Source organism: Mus caroli, unplaced genomic scaffold, assembly GCF_978045245.1.
Source record: "Mus caroli unplaced genomic scaffold, Mus_caroli_1 scaffold_11, whole genome shotgun sequence".
In the NCBI taxonomy this organism is placed as follows: Eukaryota; Metazoa; Chordata; class Mammalia; order Rodentia; family Muridae; genus Mus; species Mus caroli.
The window spans coordinates 122,098,691-122,121,313 of NW_028227266.1; the positions used below are offsets into that span (position 1 = coordinate 122,098,691).

The 22,623-nt window shown below is 45.6% G+C and overlaps 1 protein-coding gene across 1 annotated transcript in view; it reads right to left on the minus strand.

Annotated features, from left to right (window-relative positions):
• The window catches only part of Cdcp1 (CUB domain containing protein 1), a 37,591-nt gene extending 15,295 nt beyond the window's left edge, over positions 1 to 22,296 (minus strand). Inside the window, exons 1-2 of the mRNA XM_021173068.2 lie at positions 22,122 to 22,296; positions 3,630 to 3,839 (exon numbers count right to left, since the gene is read on the minus strand). Coding sequence (XP_021028727.1) covers positions 3,630 to 3,839; positions 22,122 to 22,203 — 292 coding nt within the window. The 5' untranslated portion in view covers positions 22,204 to 22,296. The remainder of the gene's footprint in view (positions 1 to 3,629; positions 3,840 to 22,121) is intronic.
• Positions 22,297 to 22,623: the final 327 nt, after the last annotated feature.

Below are 22,623 nucleotides of genomic sequence, written 5' to 3' on the forward strand. Positions count from 1 at the left end.
ACACACACACACACACACACAAATCCACCTTTGTACTGAAGACACCGAACACTATTTCCCAGACTCAGTGCTTGGTATCTGGTTAATTGTCCCCAGCTGGCCTTCTAAGGGAGCTACAGGGAGCCTGCACCTTGGAGTAACTTCCTTCCTGTATCTGGAAATTAATTTCATGGGTTTGAGGGCATGCTGCCAGGCTTCACCTTTTAGGCTTCCTTTTCCTTCTACATCTCATTAACATACTGGGCATAATCACCTGATTCCCAAAGCAGCGAGCTTCCTGCTCTGAGGCTCTCTTGACTCCATTAACCCTGCAGAGAAATCATCTTAAAGCTAATAACTAATTACATCCTTTGATACAGTGTGTTTCCTAAGCCTTTTAAAAGGGCAGGAGGATAGGACTGTTACTATTAAGGAGGATTCAGGGAAGACTGAAATAAAAGAAAGCAGGCAAAGTCAATTCGGGGTTTTTGTGTTGTACGTAGAGGACAGGAAGGTACAGTGGCCTTTGGTGGTGCAATAAGAACCTGTAGGTCCTTGTGCTCCACTTGGGTATTGGAAAGTGCTATTGATGGGGTTCAGGAAAACGCTTATTTTATGAGCATGAGGACCTGAGTTCAAATCACCCCCACAAAAAGGTGGACATGGGATCTGGGCAGTGGTGGCACACACCTTTTACCCCAGCATTTGGGAGGCAGAGGCAGGTGGATCTTTGAGTTCTTTCTACAGAGTGAGTTCCAGGACAGCCAGGGCTACACAGGGCTACACAGGGCTTCTCGAAAAACTGAGAAGGAAAAAAAATAAGCAAAACTAGGCATGGCAGTGCTTTCCTGTAACCACAGCATTGTGGGACAGAGGGACAAATGGATCTATGCCTCTAAAAGCCAGTGAGAGATCTTATCTCAAGGCAATAAGATCAATAAAGGAACTCAAGGCAATAAGATCAATAAAGGAAGACACCCAGTGTTTGGTTCTGGCCTCTGCATGTACATGCATGGATCTGTGTATGTGCACATTCATATATATATATGGTTTTTCGAGACAGCGTTTCTCTGTGTAGCCCTGGCTGTCCTGGATCTCACTCTGTAGACCAGGCTGGCCTCGAACTCAGAAATCCACCTGCCTCTGCCTCCCAAGTGCTGGGGTTAAAGGCATGTGCCACAATCGCCTGGCATATATATACACCTCTTACACACACTCAAAACCTGGGTGGGACAATGCATGCCTGTAGTCACAGAGCTGGCTTGATGGCCAGTCAACCTAGCTAATTAGTGAGTCCCAGGGTTAGATAGATATCCCATCTCAAAAACTACAGTGGACAACAGTAGAGGAAGACAGACCCTGGACATCCACCTCTGGCTTTCACATGTATGGGCATGGATGTGCATGTACACACACACACACTCAACTCTGAATCGAATTAGGAGAAATCAAGAGCAGCCTAAGACCTCTGAGATCATCTACATCAAACCTCTCATTATCGCAAAGCAACCCTAGAGTTCACTTGGCCACTTGTAGATGCAGCTGACTCAGCACTGAAGCTGGGCTGTCTGTGGTCAGCTTGCATTCATGTCAGGGTGCTGCATGGCCAATCCAATAAAATAGGGTCAGATAAAGTGGTGATTAATGTGGCTAAAGTTAGACTTGTGTGTCAGTGAAGACCGTAACTATTTTAGGACCTCATACAAATGTCATTGTGTGTATGGGACAGCTCTTAGCTTGTCGTGTGTGTGTGTGTTTTGCGGGGCATGCAGAAGCCAGAGAATAACTAATAAGAATTGATTCTGTCTTTCACCATGTGGGTTCCAGGAATCATACTCAGGCTATCGGGTGTGGCAGTAAGTGCCTTTACCCACTGAGCCAGCTTGCTGGTCATCCTATTTTCCACAGTCCACTGTGGGATCTTCATACCTACCAAGGCAGAGCGCCTGAGATCTGGTGCCTTAGACTTATCCATAGCTTGGGCTACTCAACAGTTTCTGGTTTGACTTTATACCAACAACTCAGTCAAGAACCTAGTCTCCAGCCTCAGCCTCAGTTGCTACACTCAACACTGGAAGAGTTGCAGGGAAGTGCCATTGTCCTTTGTCACTAAAAGCTTTAGTTTTTAGGATGAATGCAGAGATGGAAGTGGTTCACTGACAGGCATGGCTATACATCTGCATTCTGCCCTGTGCAAAAAACTTAAGTATGTCAGACACTTCCTTTCCAGAGAAGGATGTGTCACTCAGAAGTGATTCATAGCTCATTTTCTCCAGCAGAACTCTACTTTCATACATTTTCATGGAACTCCTGCAGAATGAGGACTAATGTCAAACTCCATTCAAGGCTTCCAGATGTCTGTTGGGAAAGGCAACCAGGGCCAGGCACACCACTGGATCCAACCCCAGGTCTATATCTATTATTTTTAGAACCGATACTTTCTTACCACCTTGACACGCTCATGCATTTTTCACTACCCATAAAGGGATTCAGGCATCCTAGTGCTGAAGGACCAAGATGGCTCCTTGGTGACCTCTTTCAAAATTAAAGCCATTTTATGGGTGTATTTGGTTACAAAGTAACACACACTTTTAAAATGGCAACAACAAAAGGGGCAGAGATGAACAGGAGGAGGGCCCAGGGCACCACACTCACCTCCTTGACCTTCTTCTAATTCTCTGACTTTCATTCCGCTGTGGTTTGAGCATTTGTATCCCTTCTAAGATCCACAGGTGAAAACCTAATTCCCAGCATGGCAACATTAGGAGATGACGCTTCTTGGGGTAATTACGTCACAAGGTGGATGGCATTGGTGCTTTTACAGAGAGGTTCAAGTTGAAGGGATATCACCTCTTGTGCCTTAACCCTGAACTCCTAGCCTCTAGGACTGTGAGAAGAATACACATCTGATCTTTGTAAATTACCCAGCTTCAGGAACTATGTTATAGCAGCAAAAAAATGTTCTATGGTGATACCCTTGTTTTTTTAGATCTTTCAAGCATGTGAACTAGAGCCTTATAGACCTACAGGTCTGTAGTTTATGGGTGTCTCCTGGGCTCTGTAAAGAGACTGTGTGGCCAAATTGTTAAGTACAAAAGACTAAAGTTGGGTGTCCTGATGCACACTTTTAATTCCAGCACTTGGGAGATAAAGGCAGGCGGATCTCTTTGATTCCAGGCCAAACTAGTCTATATACTGAGCTCCAGGACAGCTAAATGTATGTAGAGAGAGCTTGTCTCAAAAACCCAGAGAAAGATGGGCTAGAGAGATGGCTCAGTGGTTAAGAGCACTGACTGTACTTCCAAAGGTCCTGAGATCAATTCCCAGCAACCACATGGTGGCTCACAGCCATCTATAATGTAATGTGATCTGATGCCCTCTTCTGATGTCTCTGAAGACAGCTATAGTGTACTGATACACATAAAATAAATAAATAAATCTTTTTAAAAAAGAGAGCGAGAAAGAGGTGGGGAGGGTTCTGGTCTGCCTGGGTTCTCTGGGAAGCACATGGGCCTATGGCTGGCCATATAAGAGCCAGCTTAGGGAGCTGAGACTTTAGAATGACCTCTCTCCAGCACCAGAGCTTGGTACATCTGTGAAAGAGCAGCAGGGACTGGGATTCACACAGCAGCCCACGAGGGCTCACTCACCAATGTTCTTCTCGATCTTCAAGACAAAGTGCTTCTCCGGATTGTTGCAGCTAAAGGTAAAAGACTTTCTTTCTCCAGATCTGATAATCAACTCGGTTATATGCTGTCTAGACATGACGATGTAGCAGAGTTTCACAGGAAGGGCTGGGTTCCCCAGCTTGATGCTCACTGTGATGCCACTTCTGTGGGGCAGAGCAATCTCAGATGCTTCTGAAGGAAAGACAAGAATGGGATGAGCAAGAGATAAGAGCAGGAAACATGCTGTGGTCGCTCCCCTGGCCTGGGAAGGAGGAGAGTGTGAAGGTGGGGATACTGCCTCTTGTTTGGGCTGTTAACTTTAATAAGAAGAGAGAGAGAGAGAGAGAGAGAGAGAGAGAGAGAGAGAGAGAGAGATACTCATACCCCACTGATGATCTCCTGGGCAGTGTGTCTCCAGACCCTGTATATATACAGCATTAGTGACAAGCAGAGGCATTGTCCTCCCTCTTTTCTTTGTGACAGGGAGTGGGAGTAGGGAATCAGACATGCACATATGACACCACACAGATGCCATGTGTCTACAGAGACTCTTATTTACAAAGGGCTGCTGCTGCTGCTGTTACTACTGCTGCTGCTGCTGCTGCTGCTGCCTCTTGCCACAGGTGCTTTACAAGCATACATTTGTACCACAGGGGACAGGAGAACATTTGCTAAAATTAGAGGTAAAGTATACTGGCCCATGCTAGTGGTTCAGACTTATCGTCTCAACTCCTTAGGAGGCTGAGGTACAGGGACCAGGGTAACCAGCTACTTTATGCTGTTGCTGTCGCCTTCCTTCCTCACAATACTTCATGTCAGGTATTTGGTCACAGCTATCTGAAAAGTAACCAACAGAGTCCCATTCATATACAGCAGCTTTCTCTGGTCAACCTTCTACAGTGATCCTCCTGCCCACTCAGCTGTCCTGGGCTCTCCATTCCTCTGGCTCTAGTCTCTAGCCTGCCCTTCCATTTGCTCAAGTCGCCTCCTCTTGCAACCAGCAGGCAAGCTCCTACGGGAGGACAGCAGAACTTACCATCTTGGTCAGCCTCCAGACCCAGATGATGCCAGGAGACCACAGGACACAGAAAACTTCAAGCCTACAAACAGTTCCATATAAAGGTATAGTCCTCACGGCCTCATCTTTTCCTGTATTTAATTGCTCCCAAATATATGGCCACTCCCTCACTTCAGTGCTGGCTAATAAATCTTCTCTGGAGGTAACTAGGGGGGGCGGGGGTTCACGTGTGCACATGAGTGCAAACGCACACTCGTGCCCGTGCACACACGTGTGCACACACACACACATGTGCTCGCAGAATTGGGGTGGGGTGGGAGAGAGAGAGAGATGTTTTCTGAGACAGAAATGGGTTTCCTCAAATGCTTTGTCCTGAAATAGTGTGACATTTGAACCTTCCAAGACAGACTCAAAGCCCGAGGAACTTTTTAAGACATCAGATGTAGCTGAGAACCACATTAAGAACTGTGGTGTCCGTTTTGTATCTGAGCTGTGCGTACAACCCTTGTGTTGTTGCTATGATTGTAAAAATGTCTTTCATAGTGACTGTAAAAAGCCTGCAGTAATCCTCTCTCTAGGCTTGCCCGACCCTTCACAATAGCCTCCAACCCTAGGGAGCCAACTCAAGCTAATTCAACATCAAGGGCCAGCAGGTTGTGAAAGTACCAATTTCCTTCATTAATACTTCTGTTTGCTCACCTTTTAGCCAAACCGTAATTGAAAATTACTATTACTGCTAATTAGTATCATTTTAATTGTCAGATACAAGGCAGCTAGACTGACAGTTGTGGAGCTGGAGTAGAGAAGGAGGTACCAGGAGGCTCTGAAGGATGCAGAAGCTGCTGCAGGTCCTGACTCTGGTGGTGATGCCTGTATTGTATGTAACCCAATACTTATCACTCTGTACTCCAGGTGTGATGGCATTTTATGTTACACCTTAATGCATTTTCTAAAAAGCATTCATAAAAAGTCATAAATATGTCTAAAATACACTTTGATGTTTTGTGGGGGCTATCTTCTCTGAAGGTGTATGTAAACATTTCAGATCTCTTGAGATTCAGAGAAAACCAAAACTAAGCTCACCAAAATCTTGCTCTCAGATAGCTCCTATTTGCAAGCAAGCCATGTAATATTGGCAAATTGTCTTTTAGAAATTTAGACTTTTTAGAATCTTTGAAATCAGATATTTATTCAACAGATGTTTTCTGGATTCGTAACATATTCCAAGGACCACACTTGGTGCAAATAAATATACTGACAAGCCAGTCATGGTGGCACATGTCTATAATCCCAGTGCTTGGGAGGCAGAGGGCAAGATGACCTTTGTGAGTTCAAGGCCAGCCTAGTCTACATAGCAAGTTCAGACCAACCAAGGTTATACAGAAAGAAATTTTAATTAATTAATTAATCAGTTAATTAATTAATTAACAGGAATATTCAGAGTCCCTGTACCAAGGGAGCTAATAGTCTGATTTTTCAATTTTAAAAATAACAACACCCCCAGCTTTGGAGAACCTGACATTAAGATCTGTTCATCTGTACTGGAAGATGGGTGTTTTGCCTGTTTGTATGTCTGCACAGCATGTGTGTATATCAGCACCATGTGTGTGTGTCCCAGGAGAAGCCACAGAGAGCATCACATACACTCTGGACCTCGAGTTAGAGACAGGCAAGAGCTGCCATGCGGCTGTTGGGAATTGAACCTGGGTCATCAAAAACAACCAGTGAATGCTCTTAACTGCTGAGCCTCTGCCCTGCCCCTGGAAGTTTGTTTGTTTTTGATTTTTAGCACTTTGAGATTCACTTTTAGTTATTTATTTTTCCATGTGAAGATCCAATTACTGCCATCTAACTAGTGAGTATAGCAGCTCTCCCTTCACAAAACATAGCTGCTACCACTGTTGTGGACATACACTGTAGTTTGGGTGTAAACAACTCAGATTTTCAAATACATTTGTTATGACCTGATTCCAACAGATCGCCACCCAGCTCAGTTCCACTCTGGTGCATTCTACTGCCCAGCCACTGTGTCTTTGTTACAATTTAAATATGAAACATTCCCAAAGGCCCCTATGGCTTGGGCCCTGAAGGATACTATTTTGGAAGGTTTTGGAAACCTTAGGAAGTAGAACAAACGTGGAGGACGTGGGAGTGTCTCATTCCTGACCCCTTCCTGTCCACCATGAAATAAAGAAGCCCCTCAGCCCATCCTCCTTCTGCTGTGATGTTTTGTCTAAATACTAAGTCAAACAACCATGGACTGAGCCCTCTGGGACTGGTGTTCTAGACACAGTGGTGGGAAAGATAATCAATACATTATCTTTCACCGACCCAGATCATTTGATCCTAGTGGTCCTACTCAGCTTCCAAAGGAAATACTGAGCTACAAACTTGTATTCAGCATGGCCAATTCCCAGCCACATTTGCAGTAGAAAGAGGGAGTTTAATTCGCAGGCTGTTTTCCAGAGGCACAATCAAGGACTCGCACAGCTGCCATGTGTGGCTGCTCCCTTCATTCTGAATGATCTGTAAGGCAACGGGAATGGCAGAGAGGTAACGAGGAGGTCAGGATTCCACCTGAGGGGCTCCTGTCCCACTCCAGTGCTCTGGAGGCCATTACTTCACCACAGTGAAGGATCATGGTCTGGAGGCCATTACATTGCCATCGTGAGGCATCATGGGAATGGTATTGCTTGCATACAATCAGAAGCTCTTTCAATCACAGATACTTGGGATTTGAGAACATTTTGTTCACACCATTTCTCCTCATACCCACTCAACCATTTATCGTTTGGAACTTGGAAAAACCAACACTTGGAAGTAAAACCTCAGTCTTTCCCTCCCACTCCTCTGTTGGGCCTGGCACACTAGAGCCCCTCATGAAGGTGCCAAAGTTGGGAGGAGAGGAAAGAGACTTTTGCATTTCTTCTGCATTTCTTTTATCTCTGTGGGAATTTTATACCTCATTGGTGGAAAGTTCAAAAGGTTTGGGACCCCAGTCCAGAGAAATGCAGAAAGCACTTCCAATACTGGTATAATTTTGAAGTCTTCTGGGCTGAAAGAAAGCCAAGTCAGCCTTCTTCGGAACAGTGAATGAATGCCCGGGTGTGGGGCCCTGGGGGACTCAGCTCCTGAGTCACAGCTCTCTTTAGCTCCCCACCGGTCTGGTCTACTTCTCCTTATTAGGGAATCCTCACTCATCCCACCTCGGCTGTGCCTCTCAGGTGGGAATTTTGGATGTTTCTATCCATCACTCATAATTCTCATTAACCCTTCCATTATTCACATGTCACCGGACACTTCACAGTTGCCCTGTTGTTCCTTCTCCCCACTGTCCTGTTTTATGCAATTCTCTACAACAGGGATTCCTCCCATCTTCGTCAGTTTCTAACATTGACACACGCGCAATTTAAACACTTTCATATGTCCCTTCACGCTTGATGTGGTTTCCTCTGGGACTCGGCTCACTTTCTCCGTACAACCAAGATGCACTAAGCAGGGTCCAGCCAGGGAAAAGGCTAAGCTTAGGTGCCCTCAGGCATGGTGCCCTGGAGAATACCCAGAATGCCCAGGGAGAAAGACATGGGGTGTTAAGTGTGAATCAGCATGGCTGGTCTGTCACAGCTTGTGTGGGAGTCAGAGTCCAAAGCCAGTTTGTGGAGGCTGATGCTGAGTGCTCCCTCTTAAAAGACACCACACTGTGGACCATCCGCTTTACTCGATGGGTTCACCAGCTAGTGTTTCCTGCTTCTATGCCTCAGGCATGAATATGAGGTGAATGAGTGATTTGTTTCTAGAACTGGGTTTGCAAAAACACTCGTCATTAACTGATAGCTTGCTCAGAGAGTGGGGAGCCACACTAGGAGGGCTCAGGGGAGTGGCACCAATAGATTCCACCACAAAGGGACACTCACATGATATCAGCAACTTCACACACACACACACACACACACACACACACACACACACACACACACGGCACCAAGGAATGATCCAGTGTGGTCTTAGCTATTAAACCCCATCAGAGTCAGTAACCTGAAGCCACCAAGCAAGTTCAAAGTACTCCGAAGATACTGGGGGTTAGCCATCAGTTTTCTAGGGGTGCATGGGCTTCACTTGTTGGGACCAGAAAGACTTCACAGCTGTGTTTTAGGGTGAAGAGAGTAATTTAGAACTGGGTTGCTCTATTGCTGGCTGTGTTTGCTTGGGCAAATGCTTAGGGGATAAAAAGAGAATCATGTTGAGGCCTGAATGAGTTAAGTATCCATTCAGCACTTACTTAAGAGAGTTTGGGGATTCAATCAACATTCACCCTGTTTACTGTAGATAGAATTAACAATGGAACTTCACGGTGCCAGTGTCAGTGATAGGTATTAGAGAGTGGTGTCCAGTACAGTCCAGAGTCACCAGCTTGCCTGAGCTCCAAACCAGAATCCTGATTATCGTGGGCAAGGCCTGGTTGAGGCCCAGGTAGCACCTTCAGGACAAACTCTCAGCATACTGTCACTCTGAGGCTGCGCAAGGGCACATGAAGCCTCACATTATGCCAGCCTCACAGCTCTGTTCACTGTCTGTAAAGGCTTTCTCATACCTGTCGACTCATATGACCCAGAGACATGACCTCACTTCCCAACCTGTGCTGTACTTGGGAGTCAGTTGGACAGACCTGCCTACCTTCCCTATTCAGGGACCACAAATGAAATGTCCTCTCCATTCTGTCAAGCTGCCCAGAGAAGGGGTACAGCTGCCATTCTTAGGAAGTAAGTAGAGTTATTGGCTGCTGCCGAAAGGCTAGGGTTATCACCAACATGACCTGTTCTAACAGGACCAGCTCTGGGAGGGAGTGGCTCTCCTACCAGTCTCCAGCCTACAGGTGAGGACTGAGGTTCAGACAAGTTAAGGAAGTCACTCAGGTTTCTATGACTAAGAAGAGGCAAGGCCAGGTTAACACCAGAGGTATGATACTGGAGTCCAGGGCTTGTTGAACGAGTACTCACAGATCTAATTCTGCCCTGGAAATTTCATACACAGCCAGGAACTTTCTGATGAGAATGGCTTGTTCCCTCTAACATGGTAAACCAAGGGCAGAATGAAACATTTCTGAGAATAGAAGAATTCCCCAGACACTCATATTCATTCACATTCTCTCTCCTTTCTCTCTCTCTCTCTCTCTCTCTCTCTCTCTCTCTCTCTCTCTCTCTCTCTCTCTCTTCTTCCCTCCCTCCTTGTATTTAAGAAGGGATGATAAACATTCAATCAGGTCTTTGGTGTGGTCTGGTAGGAAATGCTTCTTCCCAGATTAAAGCCCCCCCCCCATCTCTCCTGGGTATCTGGACCATGAAACACCTTGATCATTAGGTGGGGGTCAAACTGAACCTGACAAGCCATACTAGTCACCTTGCCTTGATCACTCCCACATTATTCCCAGAAGTGGTTTGGAGACATCAGGACAAACCTCTCAAGTCTCCTCAAAACTCCAGATGAGTGAAGAAAAGAGATTAGGGGGATAACTGAAGTTAAAAGCTTCGCGATAATACGATGAGGAACATGGGGACTGGAGATTAAACAACCAACAGTTCAGCCTCTGACCTCTGTATATAATTGGTGGTGACAGGCTACACCGCTACAGGACTACTTCAAGTCATCTCGACAGTCCACGACATGTTAGAAAGATCCACTCCGTCACACCTCTAAGTGTGGGTCACGAAAGTCAGTGGAAACCACAGGGTCAAGCAGGAAGAGTCAGAAGGTAGCTCTAACAGTTAGCTCGGGGGCAGTGGCCTGACGTGCCTCTTCCCCACCTGCTTAGGTGTTTAGAGTCTCCTGGGTTTCTTGGTCTCCTGTCTTCTTCTCTCCCTCCTGCTTTTTTAAAGCAAGGTCTTGTGATCAGCTCATGCTGACCCTGAACTTGGTCTACTTATTCGTGGCTGGACTTAGGGCCACCAGACCTGGCAGAAGATAGCCTTTTAAACATCGGAACACTTTAGGACTCCAGGTGATTAATAACAGAGCTAGAGCTATCCGACGGTTAGTCTCAGGGTTTTATTAATAGTTTCCTACAGGCCTCAGGCATCAGAATGTCTTGTCTGTCTTTTTAAATTTTACTTTGATTTAAAAAAATTATGTGTATGTATGTGTGTGTGTGTGCATACAGGCATGTGCATGTGAGTGCAGGTGCTTCAGTACAGGAGATGGTATCATGTCCTCTGGAGATGGTTTTGGGCAGTTGTAAGCTGTCTGATGTGGGTTCTGGGAATTAAATTCAGGTCATCTAAATGAATGCTGCATGCTCTTAACTGCTGAGCCATCTCTCTGTCTGATTACTGTTGTTCTTAAACAGGTATCTTTTGTCAGACTCACCACACTGGACACTTACAACCCCATACTGGGCTCCACACCTACTTTTTTTTTTTTTTTGAGACAGGGTTCCTCTGTGTAGCCCTGGCTGTCCTGGAACTCACTCTGTAGACCAGGCTGGCCTTGAACTCAGAAATCTGCCTGCCTCTGCCTCCCAAGTGCTGGGATTAAAGGCATGTGCCACCACTGCCTGGCTCACACCTACATCTTAATTAATTAATTAATTGATTTTTTTTTTTCGACAAGGTCTCTCTATGTAGCCCTGGCTGACCTGGGACTCAGTGAGTAGACCAAGCTGGCTTTGAACTCACAAAGATCTACCTGCCTCTCCTTTGTCTCTACACCTGCCCACTACAAACAAATTCTTGCAGAAAGGAGTCTCAGACTTTTTTTTTTTTTCTAAAGGTAAGGCTATACTTCAGAAATTCATTTTAATGTAACAAAGGTACTAACTGCTAGCTTTGATTTTTTTTTTTTTTATTTAAGAATACTTCAGCTGGGTGAGGTGGCTCACACCTGCAATCCTAGCACATGGAAGGTGGAAAAAGGAGTTCAAGGCCAGCTTTGGGTACAGTAAATTTGATAACAGTCTTGGCTACTTGGCTACATGAGACTCCTTTTTTTCAGGGTAGGAGGTGTATTAAAGGCAAAACTCTGGTAATAGAAGACAAATCAGTGGTTGCCAGACAGGAATTGATTGTAAAGAGGTCAGGAGGAACTTTCTGGGGAATTTTTCAATATAACTCATACTCAATAGCACATGGACAATTAAGTCATTGAGATGGGTGAATTTTATGTCGTATGCCACAGTAGAGTTTTTTTTTTAAAGCACCTTTTACATCTAGATAAATAAAATATAAGGCATAAAGTTAAGTGGAAGGCTTGACCAGCCAACATCTCTCTCTCTTTTTCTCATATCTGCTTCTTTTCCCAGAGGCCATCAGGCAGGCATGGTCTTCCTTAGCCAGGCTCCGGCCGGCCGTGTGTACACCTATCCCACCTCCATTTACTTTTTGTTGCCAGAGGTTGCATGTCATAGCTGCTGTTCGGGACCTGTGTTTCCTACCTGGGCATCCTTTACATAACTTTATGTCACCTCATTCTTTCAAAAGCTACCTGGTATTGCAGCAGATATAGCAAAGCAGAATCCAGCTACTTGCCTTTTAATAATGGACCTGTAGGCACTAGCCAAGGATAAGACGCTCACTTAGAGTTGGAAGGTTCTACTGGGTTCCACTTCCCCAGCTTCCCTGCTTCATTGCTGGAAGAAGGAGCTGGAACAGGGTACAGGCCTCAGTCTAGAAGATGTTAATTCAGGACCTAGCTAAAGGAAGTGGCTTTATGAAGCCACTGCATAAAGCAGGTATGGCAGCACATATCTATAACCTTAGCAGTTGGGAGGTAGAGGCGGGAGGATCAGAAGTTCAGGGTCAGTTTCAGCTACAGAGAGAATTTGAGACCAACCTCAGCTACATGAGACCCTGCCCTGTCTAAACACAGCCTCCCTCATCCCCCAGCCCCCAGTTGCATCTCACAGGTATGCACCACAAAAACCAAAGGCTGGAACCCAGGTCTTCATGTGTGCTAGGTAAGGGGCTCTGCCACTGAGCTACACTGCTAGACCCTGTGGCTGGCTTCTGCAAGATGACCCAAGTACTGTTTACTATATAAATCATGTCTTCTTGTCCTGACAAGATAAGAGCTTGCTCCTGAAATTTAACCCAAAGGCTGAAGTGTCTGATAAGACTGTCAGCATTCCAGGCCCGTTCTGAACTAACACTTCATCTCTCACCAGGGAGGGATTAAAGGCCAGGAATCCAAGGGCCAGCCAGCTCCGGTGTCACATGCAGCTTGCTTAGCCCAACGTGGGTCTGTAGCACTTGGTCATAGGGAAAGCTGTAGTCCTGGGAGATTTGTGGGGGTATTCCAACTGAGTGTGCTGACTGAGCTATTCAGAACCTGCCTGGTCAGTCAGCTGGCTAACAGGAAATCCATGTGTGAGTAGACACTTGCTTAAACAACGTTTAAGAATGTGTTCTGTGTGTCATGCAAAACAACATAGGGCCTCTAATTCAGCAAGTTCACTTCTAGGAATTTCCTCTGGGAACCCTCATACATGCCCAAAGCAAGCCCCAGCAGTAAACATGGCTGAGAGAAACTCTTCCGTTTTCCTGCAACTTGAACAGGGAGCTGAAGCATGTGTTACAGCATAGACTCTATAATGATGAACTGATTATGATGACCTGAACTGTCACAGTTCTGAGCAATGGAGGGACCTGCTCTAGGTCAACAAGGGAGTGACTTACACACACCCTCCCAATGGAACCTTGGCCAGGTTCCAGGTGTGGCTACTTCTATGTTGTCCCTCAGGTCAGTCTTAGGTTAGGTAACCTGCCCAGCTGACCTAGTTAATAAGCAGTGGTGTCATGATTTGAAACCAGTGTTGCTCAGTTTTCTGTGTAGATGAGACCTTTTGTCCTGGAGTGAAGGCCCAGGAATTTTACTAAGATCCAGAAACTCTGAAAGGTACAACTTCCACCAGCTACCATCCCAAGGTTACAAAGCAGTAAACATTGCTGAGAGAAACTCTTCCGTTTTCCTGCAACTTGTACAGGGAGCTTCAGAGATGTAGCTTTCATGAGCCATTTCCTGTACTGGAGTGGGCTTCCCAGTGATGCACCTGCCTGAGTCACTCAGGTTCCTGTAAGTAACCCAAATAAACTCACTGGCTACTAAACTAGACTTGAGTGGAATCAAATCTTTAGTCTATCAGTGATGTGCTATCTAGGGTGAAGAGACATCTGCTTACATCTCCAACTCCAACTGCTGAGCAAGATGGTTTCCAGAAAGAGAGATGGGCCTTTGCCACCATGTGGGACATTGTCTAAGGATATGGGGATTATAGCAGTAAGCAAGACCCAGAAGCAAATACCATAGTGACCGAGGAAGACTGGACATAAGTATCCTCTATGATGATAATCTAGGCTTGTCAGCTGGACCATGGAGGGCAGATGGCCTATTGCCTCAGATAGAACCTTCCTCAAGATCATCTCTATGGGTATCACTGTCATTTTGGAGTCTCCAACAGGGCAGACTTCCAGCATGCACAGAGGTTGTCAGACTACTAAAGCGCAGTTCCCCATTTGGGCTGTTAGGCCAATTTGCCCAGGAGTCCAGGGCTTGCCTGTTCCATATGGCCAAAGTCCTTCCAATGTGAAGCTCCATCTCCTGGCCCATGCATATCATGGTGGCTTGAAGCCAAGTGTGTATAAGCTATTCTGGAGCTACATGTGCAACAGGCAAATATCAGCATAATTGCACCTGCAGATGTAAATAGTCCAAGGGTCTGTTTAGCTCATGTCTAGACCTGTCCTACCCTGGTCACAACACCCAACCGGAGCACATGGTACCAAGAACCAAAAGCTTTCACTGTCCCAGGACTTATGATGTAGAAAGCTGGGCAGTGGATAGATGTTTCCTGATGTTAGAAGCAGATGAACTAAGGGCCATATGCTGAAGATGGGAGGCTCAGAAAGCATAAGGGCCTTGGGTCTCCTTATCCTTGCCTAGAGGACAGCCTCTGTTTTATATTTTCTGTGAACAAGAAGTAAACATCTATGTCTTGGGAAATGTTTGCCTTGTATGCATAAGAACCTGAGTCTGATTCCCTAGAACCCACACAAAGAAAAGAAAGAAAGAAAAAGAAGATAGTCAGGCATGATAGCACATGCTTATAATCCTAGCATTGGGGAGGCAGGGATGGGTGTAGATTCCTGAGACTTGCTGGACAGCCACCTCTGCCTATTTGATGAGTTCTAGGCCAGTAAGAAACCCTGTCTCAAAAAACAAGGTAGATGACTCCTAAGGAATGACACCTGAGGTTGACCTCTGGCCTCCACATATGTGCACAAATGCAAACTATACATGTAAAAACTTATGTATGACCCTGCCCCCATTCACAAAGAAAAGAAATGTGTGAGCCAGGATGCACAATTGCTGTTGTGAGTTTCATCAGTTCAAGGTGTGCTTCGCCCAAATATCAAACTTAGCTCAAAGCTAACTGTGCATGGTTGGAAATTGTAAACCATTAGAGTCCAGGCCTGAGCACAGCTTCTCAATACACAGTAATATTCTGAAATGGCCCAGAAAAATGAGAAACACACAGAGTGTGGCCAGGAAGGACACAAAGTACACAGAAGGAGCAACGAATCTGAAGGAAAGAAGAGCGAGTTCAAACACTCTTTTTAGACACCTGTTAGAGGAGTGAGAAGAGTCCTCACACAAGGACACAGGCATGGGCGTTAGTATGCTAGAAGGGACACAGGCCATGGGTCTTAGTGTATCAGAAGAGACACAGGCACGGATGTTAGTGTACCAGGGAAAGAGGCACAAGCATGGGTGTTAGTGTACCAGGAGAAGCGAGTTAGAATGCAAATAGTCAGACGATGGGATGAAAATGTGATATTATGAATGAAGAATGTCTCTCACAGGCTCATGTATTTGAGGAAGTATATCACTTGGGGGTGGGCTTTGAGGATTTATAGCCTGGACCCACTCCCTGTGTGCTCTCTTCTCTCTCTCCCTCTCTGCTTCCTATACGCAGATGAAAATGTACTCAGCCAGCTTTCTGGCTCTTGCAACCATCCCTCCCCTACCTGCTGCCATGCCTTCCCTGCTACAATGAGGTTGAGCCCTCTATTCCCTATTTTGCCCTGTGGTCATATATCATTTGATGGGATACATTCTGGTAAATTCATTGGCCATTTCACTGAGACGAGAATGTCACTGAATGTAACAAAACAAACCTAGAAGGCACAGAGCCATTGCTGGGCCTGGTTCTTGACAATGTCAAGGGACAACAGGAGTAACTGATAGTATAACATGGAACACTGATGTACAAGAAAAGGAACACTCTAAAGTGGCAACAATATGTATAATCTAAAGTAGCAACATATGTATAATAAACACACAAGTTCTTGCCTCATTGCATCCATCTTCTAGGCTACCCACACTATATATTTAATCAATGGTATGTAACTAAACTTTACCAAGTTATCTCAAACATGAGTGACAGTAGCAACTTAATTTCCACTGTGATCTCAGGGGCTGGATACTGGATACATGGCCTGTTGCGTTGAGAAGCCAAGCCTTCCGAGTACCATTCTGTCTTAACAACCAGAGGGAAAACAGAACCACGTCTGGCTGGCATCCTTACTTCTCTGAATTAAGTTTATTAACCTCATGACATTAACATGAATAGTTAAAAAAAAGTGAGCCATCATGATAGTCAAACCTAATATTAGGAACAGAACTTAAAAAAATAAAATAAAATAAAAGATGGCCTTAAGTTCCTCCCACTTTGGTATTTTAAATATTCCCTACACCAAAATATCTTCCTTTTGCAACCGTAATTCTAAACAGTTTTAAAATTCTTGAATATGAACAACAACAACAAAAGAACCTACCACCACAATCAGGTATAGTGGTGCACATCTGTAATCCTACTACTCAGGAAGAAAAATCAGAAAGACCAGGCTAGCCCTTCAACCTGGTGGGTTTTTCTTTCTTTCTTTTTTCTTTCAACCTGGTGTTTCTAAAGTACCTATAGCAACATGGATCACCACGGATCTTAAAGAACAGAATAAATTGTATGCTGTTTCAAGAAAATACTTGAAGATGTTCCTGCTCTTCTAATATGCTTAGGAGACTCTCTGGGATATAGAAAAGGAGTTTTGCTGAGAAAGGTAAGTCAAGAATAGCTCACAAATCAGTCACCTTATAGAGCACACCTATAATTCTACACTTGGGAGATAATGGCACACACCTTTAATCTCAGCACCCAGGAGGCAGAGATAGGTAGATCTATCTACCTACCTACTCCTACAAAGTGAGTTCTAGGACAGCAAAGGCTGTCCTATATAAAGAGATCCTGTCTCAAAAAAAACAAAAAGAAAAAATTAAATAAAAATAAAAATAAAAGAAATCTTAATATGAGAGAGGAGAGAGAGAAGAGAGAGGGGAGAGAGAGAGAGAGAGAGAGAGAGAGAGAGAGAGAGAGAGAGAGAGAGAGAGAGAGAGAATTCCTAGAACAACAACAAAAAAAAAAAAAACCCGAAAACATAGCACTAAGTCCTCTGTGGGTGTTTTGTTGTTTTGATTTTTTAAATCAAGGGCAGTTTCTGGGATGCAGACAATGCTTTAAAGCTGACCAATCGGCATAGGCACCATTTCAGTGTCCCTGTAGCCCAGCTGGGTTATCTTAGGCAAGTTACTTCACTTCTCTGGACTGCCTGACTCTTTGAGAACAGAAGCATCAGGACATGAAGACGCATTCATGCCTCCCCTGTCTATATTTTCTCAGGAGAAAAGAAACCTCATTTTTAATTGTTTAAACATTATGACTTCTATTTCCCCCATCAAAATTACTCTGACCAATGTTTATTTTGGAAACATATGTTTATAGCTCTAAACAACACTTTAAAGAAAGATGTTCGAGAGTATGCTTGTGTTCCATGTACCATTGAATGGAGAAAGTCAGGAGCCAGTAGAGACCCCTGAGTGTCCACAGGAGATGAAGTGGGTTACCCTATGCCAAGAGATCATCTGTGATAAGCTGCATATATGGCCTGGCAGTCTCCAGTCAATGTTTTATGGACTTCACCCTTAATAACATTAGTTGTTAATTACATGTGAGTATCTTTCTGTTTTTCACTACACATTCAGAACCTGTTGAGGGTTCTGCATGACTGAACAACAGATTTATAACTGCCCCTACTATCTTAGTCAGGGTTTCTATTCCTGCACAAACATCATGACCAAGAAGCAAGTTGGGGAGGAAAGGGTTTATTCAGCTTACACATTCACATTGCTGTTCATCACCAAAGGATATCAGGACTGGACTACTAGCCCAGGGATGGTGGCACCCACAATGGACCCTCCTCCCTTGATCACTAATTGAAAAAATGCCTTACAGCTGGATCACCATGATGGGCTTTCAGGAATTATTGTTGTTAAGTAGAAATATGGAACACAAAGTAGTAAAGTGGCTTTCACAGAAAATGCTTCATAATGCCTTGGCTTCTGAAAAGAGCAGCAGCAGCCAGTAACTCTAGAAACTACAAATGGTGGCTCTGGCTCAGATGTTGGAAGACAGGGCCTCAGAGCAATACTGACAATTACAGCTTATTAAAAACAAAAACAAGATTTGACCCAAATACAAAGAAAGGTTGTAGAGGGATGAGGCGAAACTGAGTTGTCAGGTTGTCGGGTTGTCTAGAGTGTTTTTCGGAAGACGATGGGCTAATTACAAGGTTGTGGTGAGTGACTTTAAACAATTTGATTGTGGGGATAATTTTAACAGTTAGGAGTTACAATTAAAGGGTGTGAACTTTTCTTAATTAACAAAGCCGAGGGCCTCGGCCACAAGTCCCCACATTAGGGATCTGGCTACTCTTCACTGCCTCAAAATGACCTCAACCTTCCTTCTCATCCCCATTAGCCCTGCTGGGCAAAAATGAGTTGAGGTTTGTGCCATAAGTGAATTGTGTGCGTGTGTCTGTGTGTGTGCCTCTGTATGTGTGTGTGTGCATGTGCCTGTGTGTGCACCTCTGTATGTGAGTGTGTGTGCATGTGCCTGCATATGTGCCTCTGTGAGTGTGTGTGTGCCTCTGTATGTGTGTGTACATGTACCTGTGTGTGTGCCTCTGTATGTGTGTGTGTGTGCATGTGCATCTGTGTGTGAGTGTGTGTGTGTGTGCAGGTCAGAGAAAAACTTGGGGAGTAGCCTCTTCACTACTGAGTGAGTCCTGTACTACTCAAGTAGTCAGTCTTGGTAACAAATGCCTTATTATCTCACTGAGCCATTTTTCTTGCCCTGTGCCGTGTAATTCTTAATACCTGTCTGATGAGCCTATCAGAACAGAAACTGTACTGTGTGTGTCCGTTGATGTAATGCAGAATAACCTGGAATTTGTTATGCAGGATAACCCCAAACTCCTGATCACCCTGCCTACGTTGTCCAAGAGCTGGGATTACACCTATGCAACACCATGCCTCATTTATGCAGTGCTAGGGATTAATCCCAGGTGAGAGCTCTGACAACTGAGCTAAATTCCCCTGCTCTAAAAACAAAGAAAGTTTCAAGTATCATAGTTATTCTAGAGAAGTTTGTAATATTTATAACCAACGTGAAACAAAACATTATCTGTGAGCAAAGGTGAACTCTGAAGAGAGCCTGTGGGTGACATGAAGCCCTGACTGTCTCCTGTGACTCACCCTAGGGAAATCTATGGGGTGTGGCAGAGGGCTGTGGGATTCCACCTCCTGCTAGTAACACATTCCAGACAACAGCCAGGATCCTTACTTGAATTTGTGTCCATTACAGCTTTGGGAGAACAATGGCAGCCAGACATGGGCTCTGGTACCCAGTTGCTCTTGAAAGCAATCAACATGGTGTTTTAGGGGCTGGTGAGATGGCTCAGTGGGTAAGAGCACCCGACTGCTCTTCCGAAGGCCCGTAGTTCAGATCCCAGCAACCACATGGTGGCTCACAACCATCCGTAACGGGATCTGACTCCCTCTTCTGGAGTGTCTGAAGACAGCTACAGTGTACTTACATATAATAAATAAATAAATCTTACAAAAAAAAAAAAAAAAAAAAAAAACAACCTCCTGGCCATGAGGGGCTGATGGGAACACCAAGTATGCCTCTTCCAATCTCTCATTTCCCTTTGCTCTTCATCTCTACGGCCAGCGACACCACGATCATCCCTGCTCTGTTAACCCACTGACTGGCCCAGCTTTGGTACAAATAACTCAGAGGCCTCACCAGTTCCTTGGAGCCTGAGTTCAGGAAAACTAGGGCACTCCTCAGGCGGCCTGTTACGTGACCTCATGGAGCCCTGCAGCTGAGGTCACAGATGAGGAAAGTGAGTTGGTTAAATTCCTGTTATTTGCACAACTCAGCTAGCTCAGAGCTTCCTGGAAGACAGGACTCGAGTGGAACTCCTGGGAACTAAATGACAACCTCCGTGTCTGGGGGAGTAAAATGTGTGATATGTGAGGTGAAGTTCTTTGAAAACCCACATCTGTGCTGCAAATCCTGCAGACTGACAGGCGGTTTTGAATGTCCTAATTGTGATACGTTGGAATGTTGCAGATTGAGAGTTAAAATTATCTTGGACAGTCTTTTAGTCTCCTTAATAGCCATTTCCCACCCACCTCTGTGTCTGACCTAACATCTTAGTGTCAGGTAAAAACTCTTTGATTATATTAACTTAGGTGATCTTTAGTTTCTATGAACCCAACAGCCATCATATATGTCATCTATGAACCCAACAGCCATCATATATGTCATCAGATAGCATATGAGACCTTGCCCAGGGACTTCAACCCTGGCTGTAACTAACCTACTTACTAAATGTTCCCACCAATATACGTGGTAAATGCCTTGATTTATAATTTTCTTTTGTTCTATGACTATGAAAGTTCGTGGAACCACTTCAAGAATCCATGTTCCCACTGGTCTAAGAATAAACTCTACTTCTCCCGAGGTGTAGACAGACAGCAGACTGCAGGCAGGTCTTGTCTTCAACGATTACTGGACTTACACCATATTCCCACTGAAGAAGTTTTTGACTATTGCCATAGAAAGTCAGAAACACCTCAAAACATTCCCTAGAGTGTCACCTGCCTCCAAAAATGCTGGTACACCCTCCCCGCTCCTCTCATGCACACATGCATTCCTTTCCTATTTTTCTACTCTTAAAATGTTTTTAAGACAAAAATTCATATATCCCAGGCCTGTAAAGAACTCACAATGAGGCTGAGACTGACCTTGAATTCCCAGCTCTCCTGCCTCCACTCCAGAATGCTAGGATCACAAGTATGAGCCACCATGCCCAGTTTATAAAGTGCTGGGAATTAAACCAAGGGCTTTGTACTTGCTAGGCAGACACTCTACAGCCGGGACTACATACTCTGTCCCTTAAATGGATTGGAAACTCACTCCTAAGAAAGTGGTGGCCCACATCTGTAATGAATTCCAGGAGTATGGGGTGAGAGCATGAAACTCAGTGGTTTTAAGGCCAGTTTGGGAGACACCGGGAGACCCAGAACAACAGAAACCAAACCCTAGCAACAACAAAATACATACCACAGTGTGTCTGTGTGTGTAGTTTTAAAGGAGGTCTTAAGTCTTCCTGTTTACTATGCAGTTATATATCACCTAATGTTGGAAATAGAAACCAGGAAGTTTTCCTGCGGCTTACGCCCAAGTCTAACCACACCATTTCAATTTTATTCTTTAATTTATGCTAATTTATCTACCTGTCCGACACAAACAAACACCCCCTTAGGTGTTGATATTACAGACCCCAACTACGATTTGGACCGTACTATTTTTTAAAACATAAAAACCTGTGCGAGTCTGAGAAAGAGCCTCACATCAAGTTCTTACTTGAAGAAAGCTAGTTTTATTCGCGGTATTCTACTCCTAGGGCCCACAGATCCGATTCTTTCCTGGAGCGATCTCCGAGATCAGAGCAGCCTCTACTCCCAATCCAAACTACTCGAAATTCACAGGCTCCATGGAATTACACTCCAACCTTCCACCAGGGAAGAGGTGGGGCACCTGTGGGGTCTCTGCAGCTAGATGCCCGCTGCTGGCCGGTGACTGTCCGCTTGAAGCTGTCCCTAGGCCTCAGGATGAGCGGCGCGCACGCACGGACAGCTTAAAGAGGTACCTCAGCGGGAAGTCAAACCACCCTCTTCTTGAACTCACTTCTCTGGCCCAGGTGTGGAGTGGGCCCGAAGAGGAAAGCTCTCCCACGTCCCAATCGAGTATCCCTAAGAGTCTCAGCAAAGTACCCATGGCACAATGTGCTGCTACCTAGAGAACGTCCTCCTAAGGCTTGTTCCGCGCGCTTATTTGTTCCTGGGCCAGGGAAGCTCACCTAGGTCCAGAACTCTCCCACGTGCCTGAGCGCTGGGGCGAGTCGTCTCGGGGACCTCTAGGACTGTGCTACCAGGTCCGGATCGTGCAACCCCTGAACACGCGCCACCTCCAGGCACCTCCCTGGCCAGCCACAGGTTGCTCTTACCTGTCCCGCGCAGCAGGCGTGCTGTGCCCAGCAGCAGGGCCCCCAGCAGTGCGACTGAGAACCCGCAGGCCGAGTGGGCCATGACTCGGGGGGCGCCTCGGTCTCTCTAGGGCACGACTGCGGCCTGTGTCTGCGAGTGGCCTCAGTGGCGCCTAGGCACCGAAACGCAGCTGCGCCCCGCCCTGCCCCGCCGCTCACCTGCGCGCAGGACCCCGCCCCGCCCGCTCAGCAAGAGCGAGGTGACCCACGCTTCCTCTGTGGCCTCCTCCTCTTCCTGCCTCAGCTCAGGTACTACCCTCCCTTGCCCGGTGGCCTTGAGGCAAATTTGTCCCCGCCTTCCCGGGCTTCAGTTCCTTTCTCATAGTCCAAAAGACTTTGTTGACAGCCAGCTCCTTCTCCCTCCTCTGTTCAGGTGTGCTGGTTGAGGTTCCTGTTGGTCACCGATCCCCAACCTTTTGGCTTTCTCTGTTGCTGGACAGGGGGCTAGGTCTGCTCCAGCTTC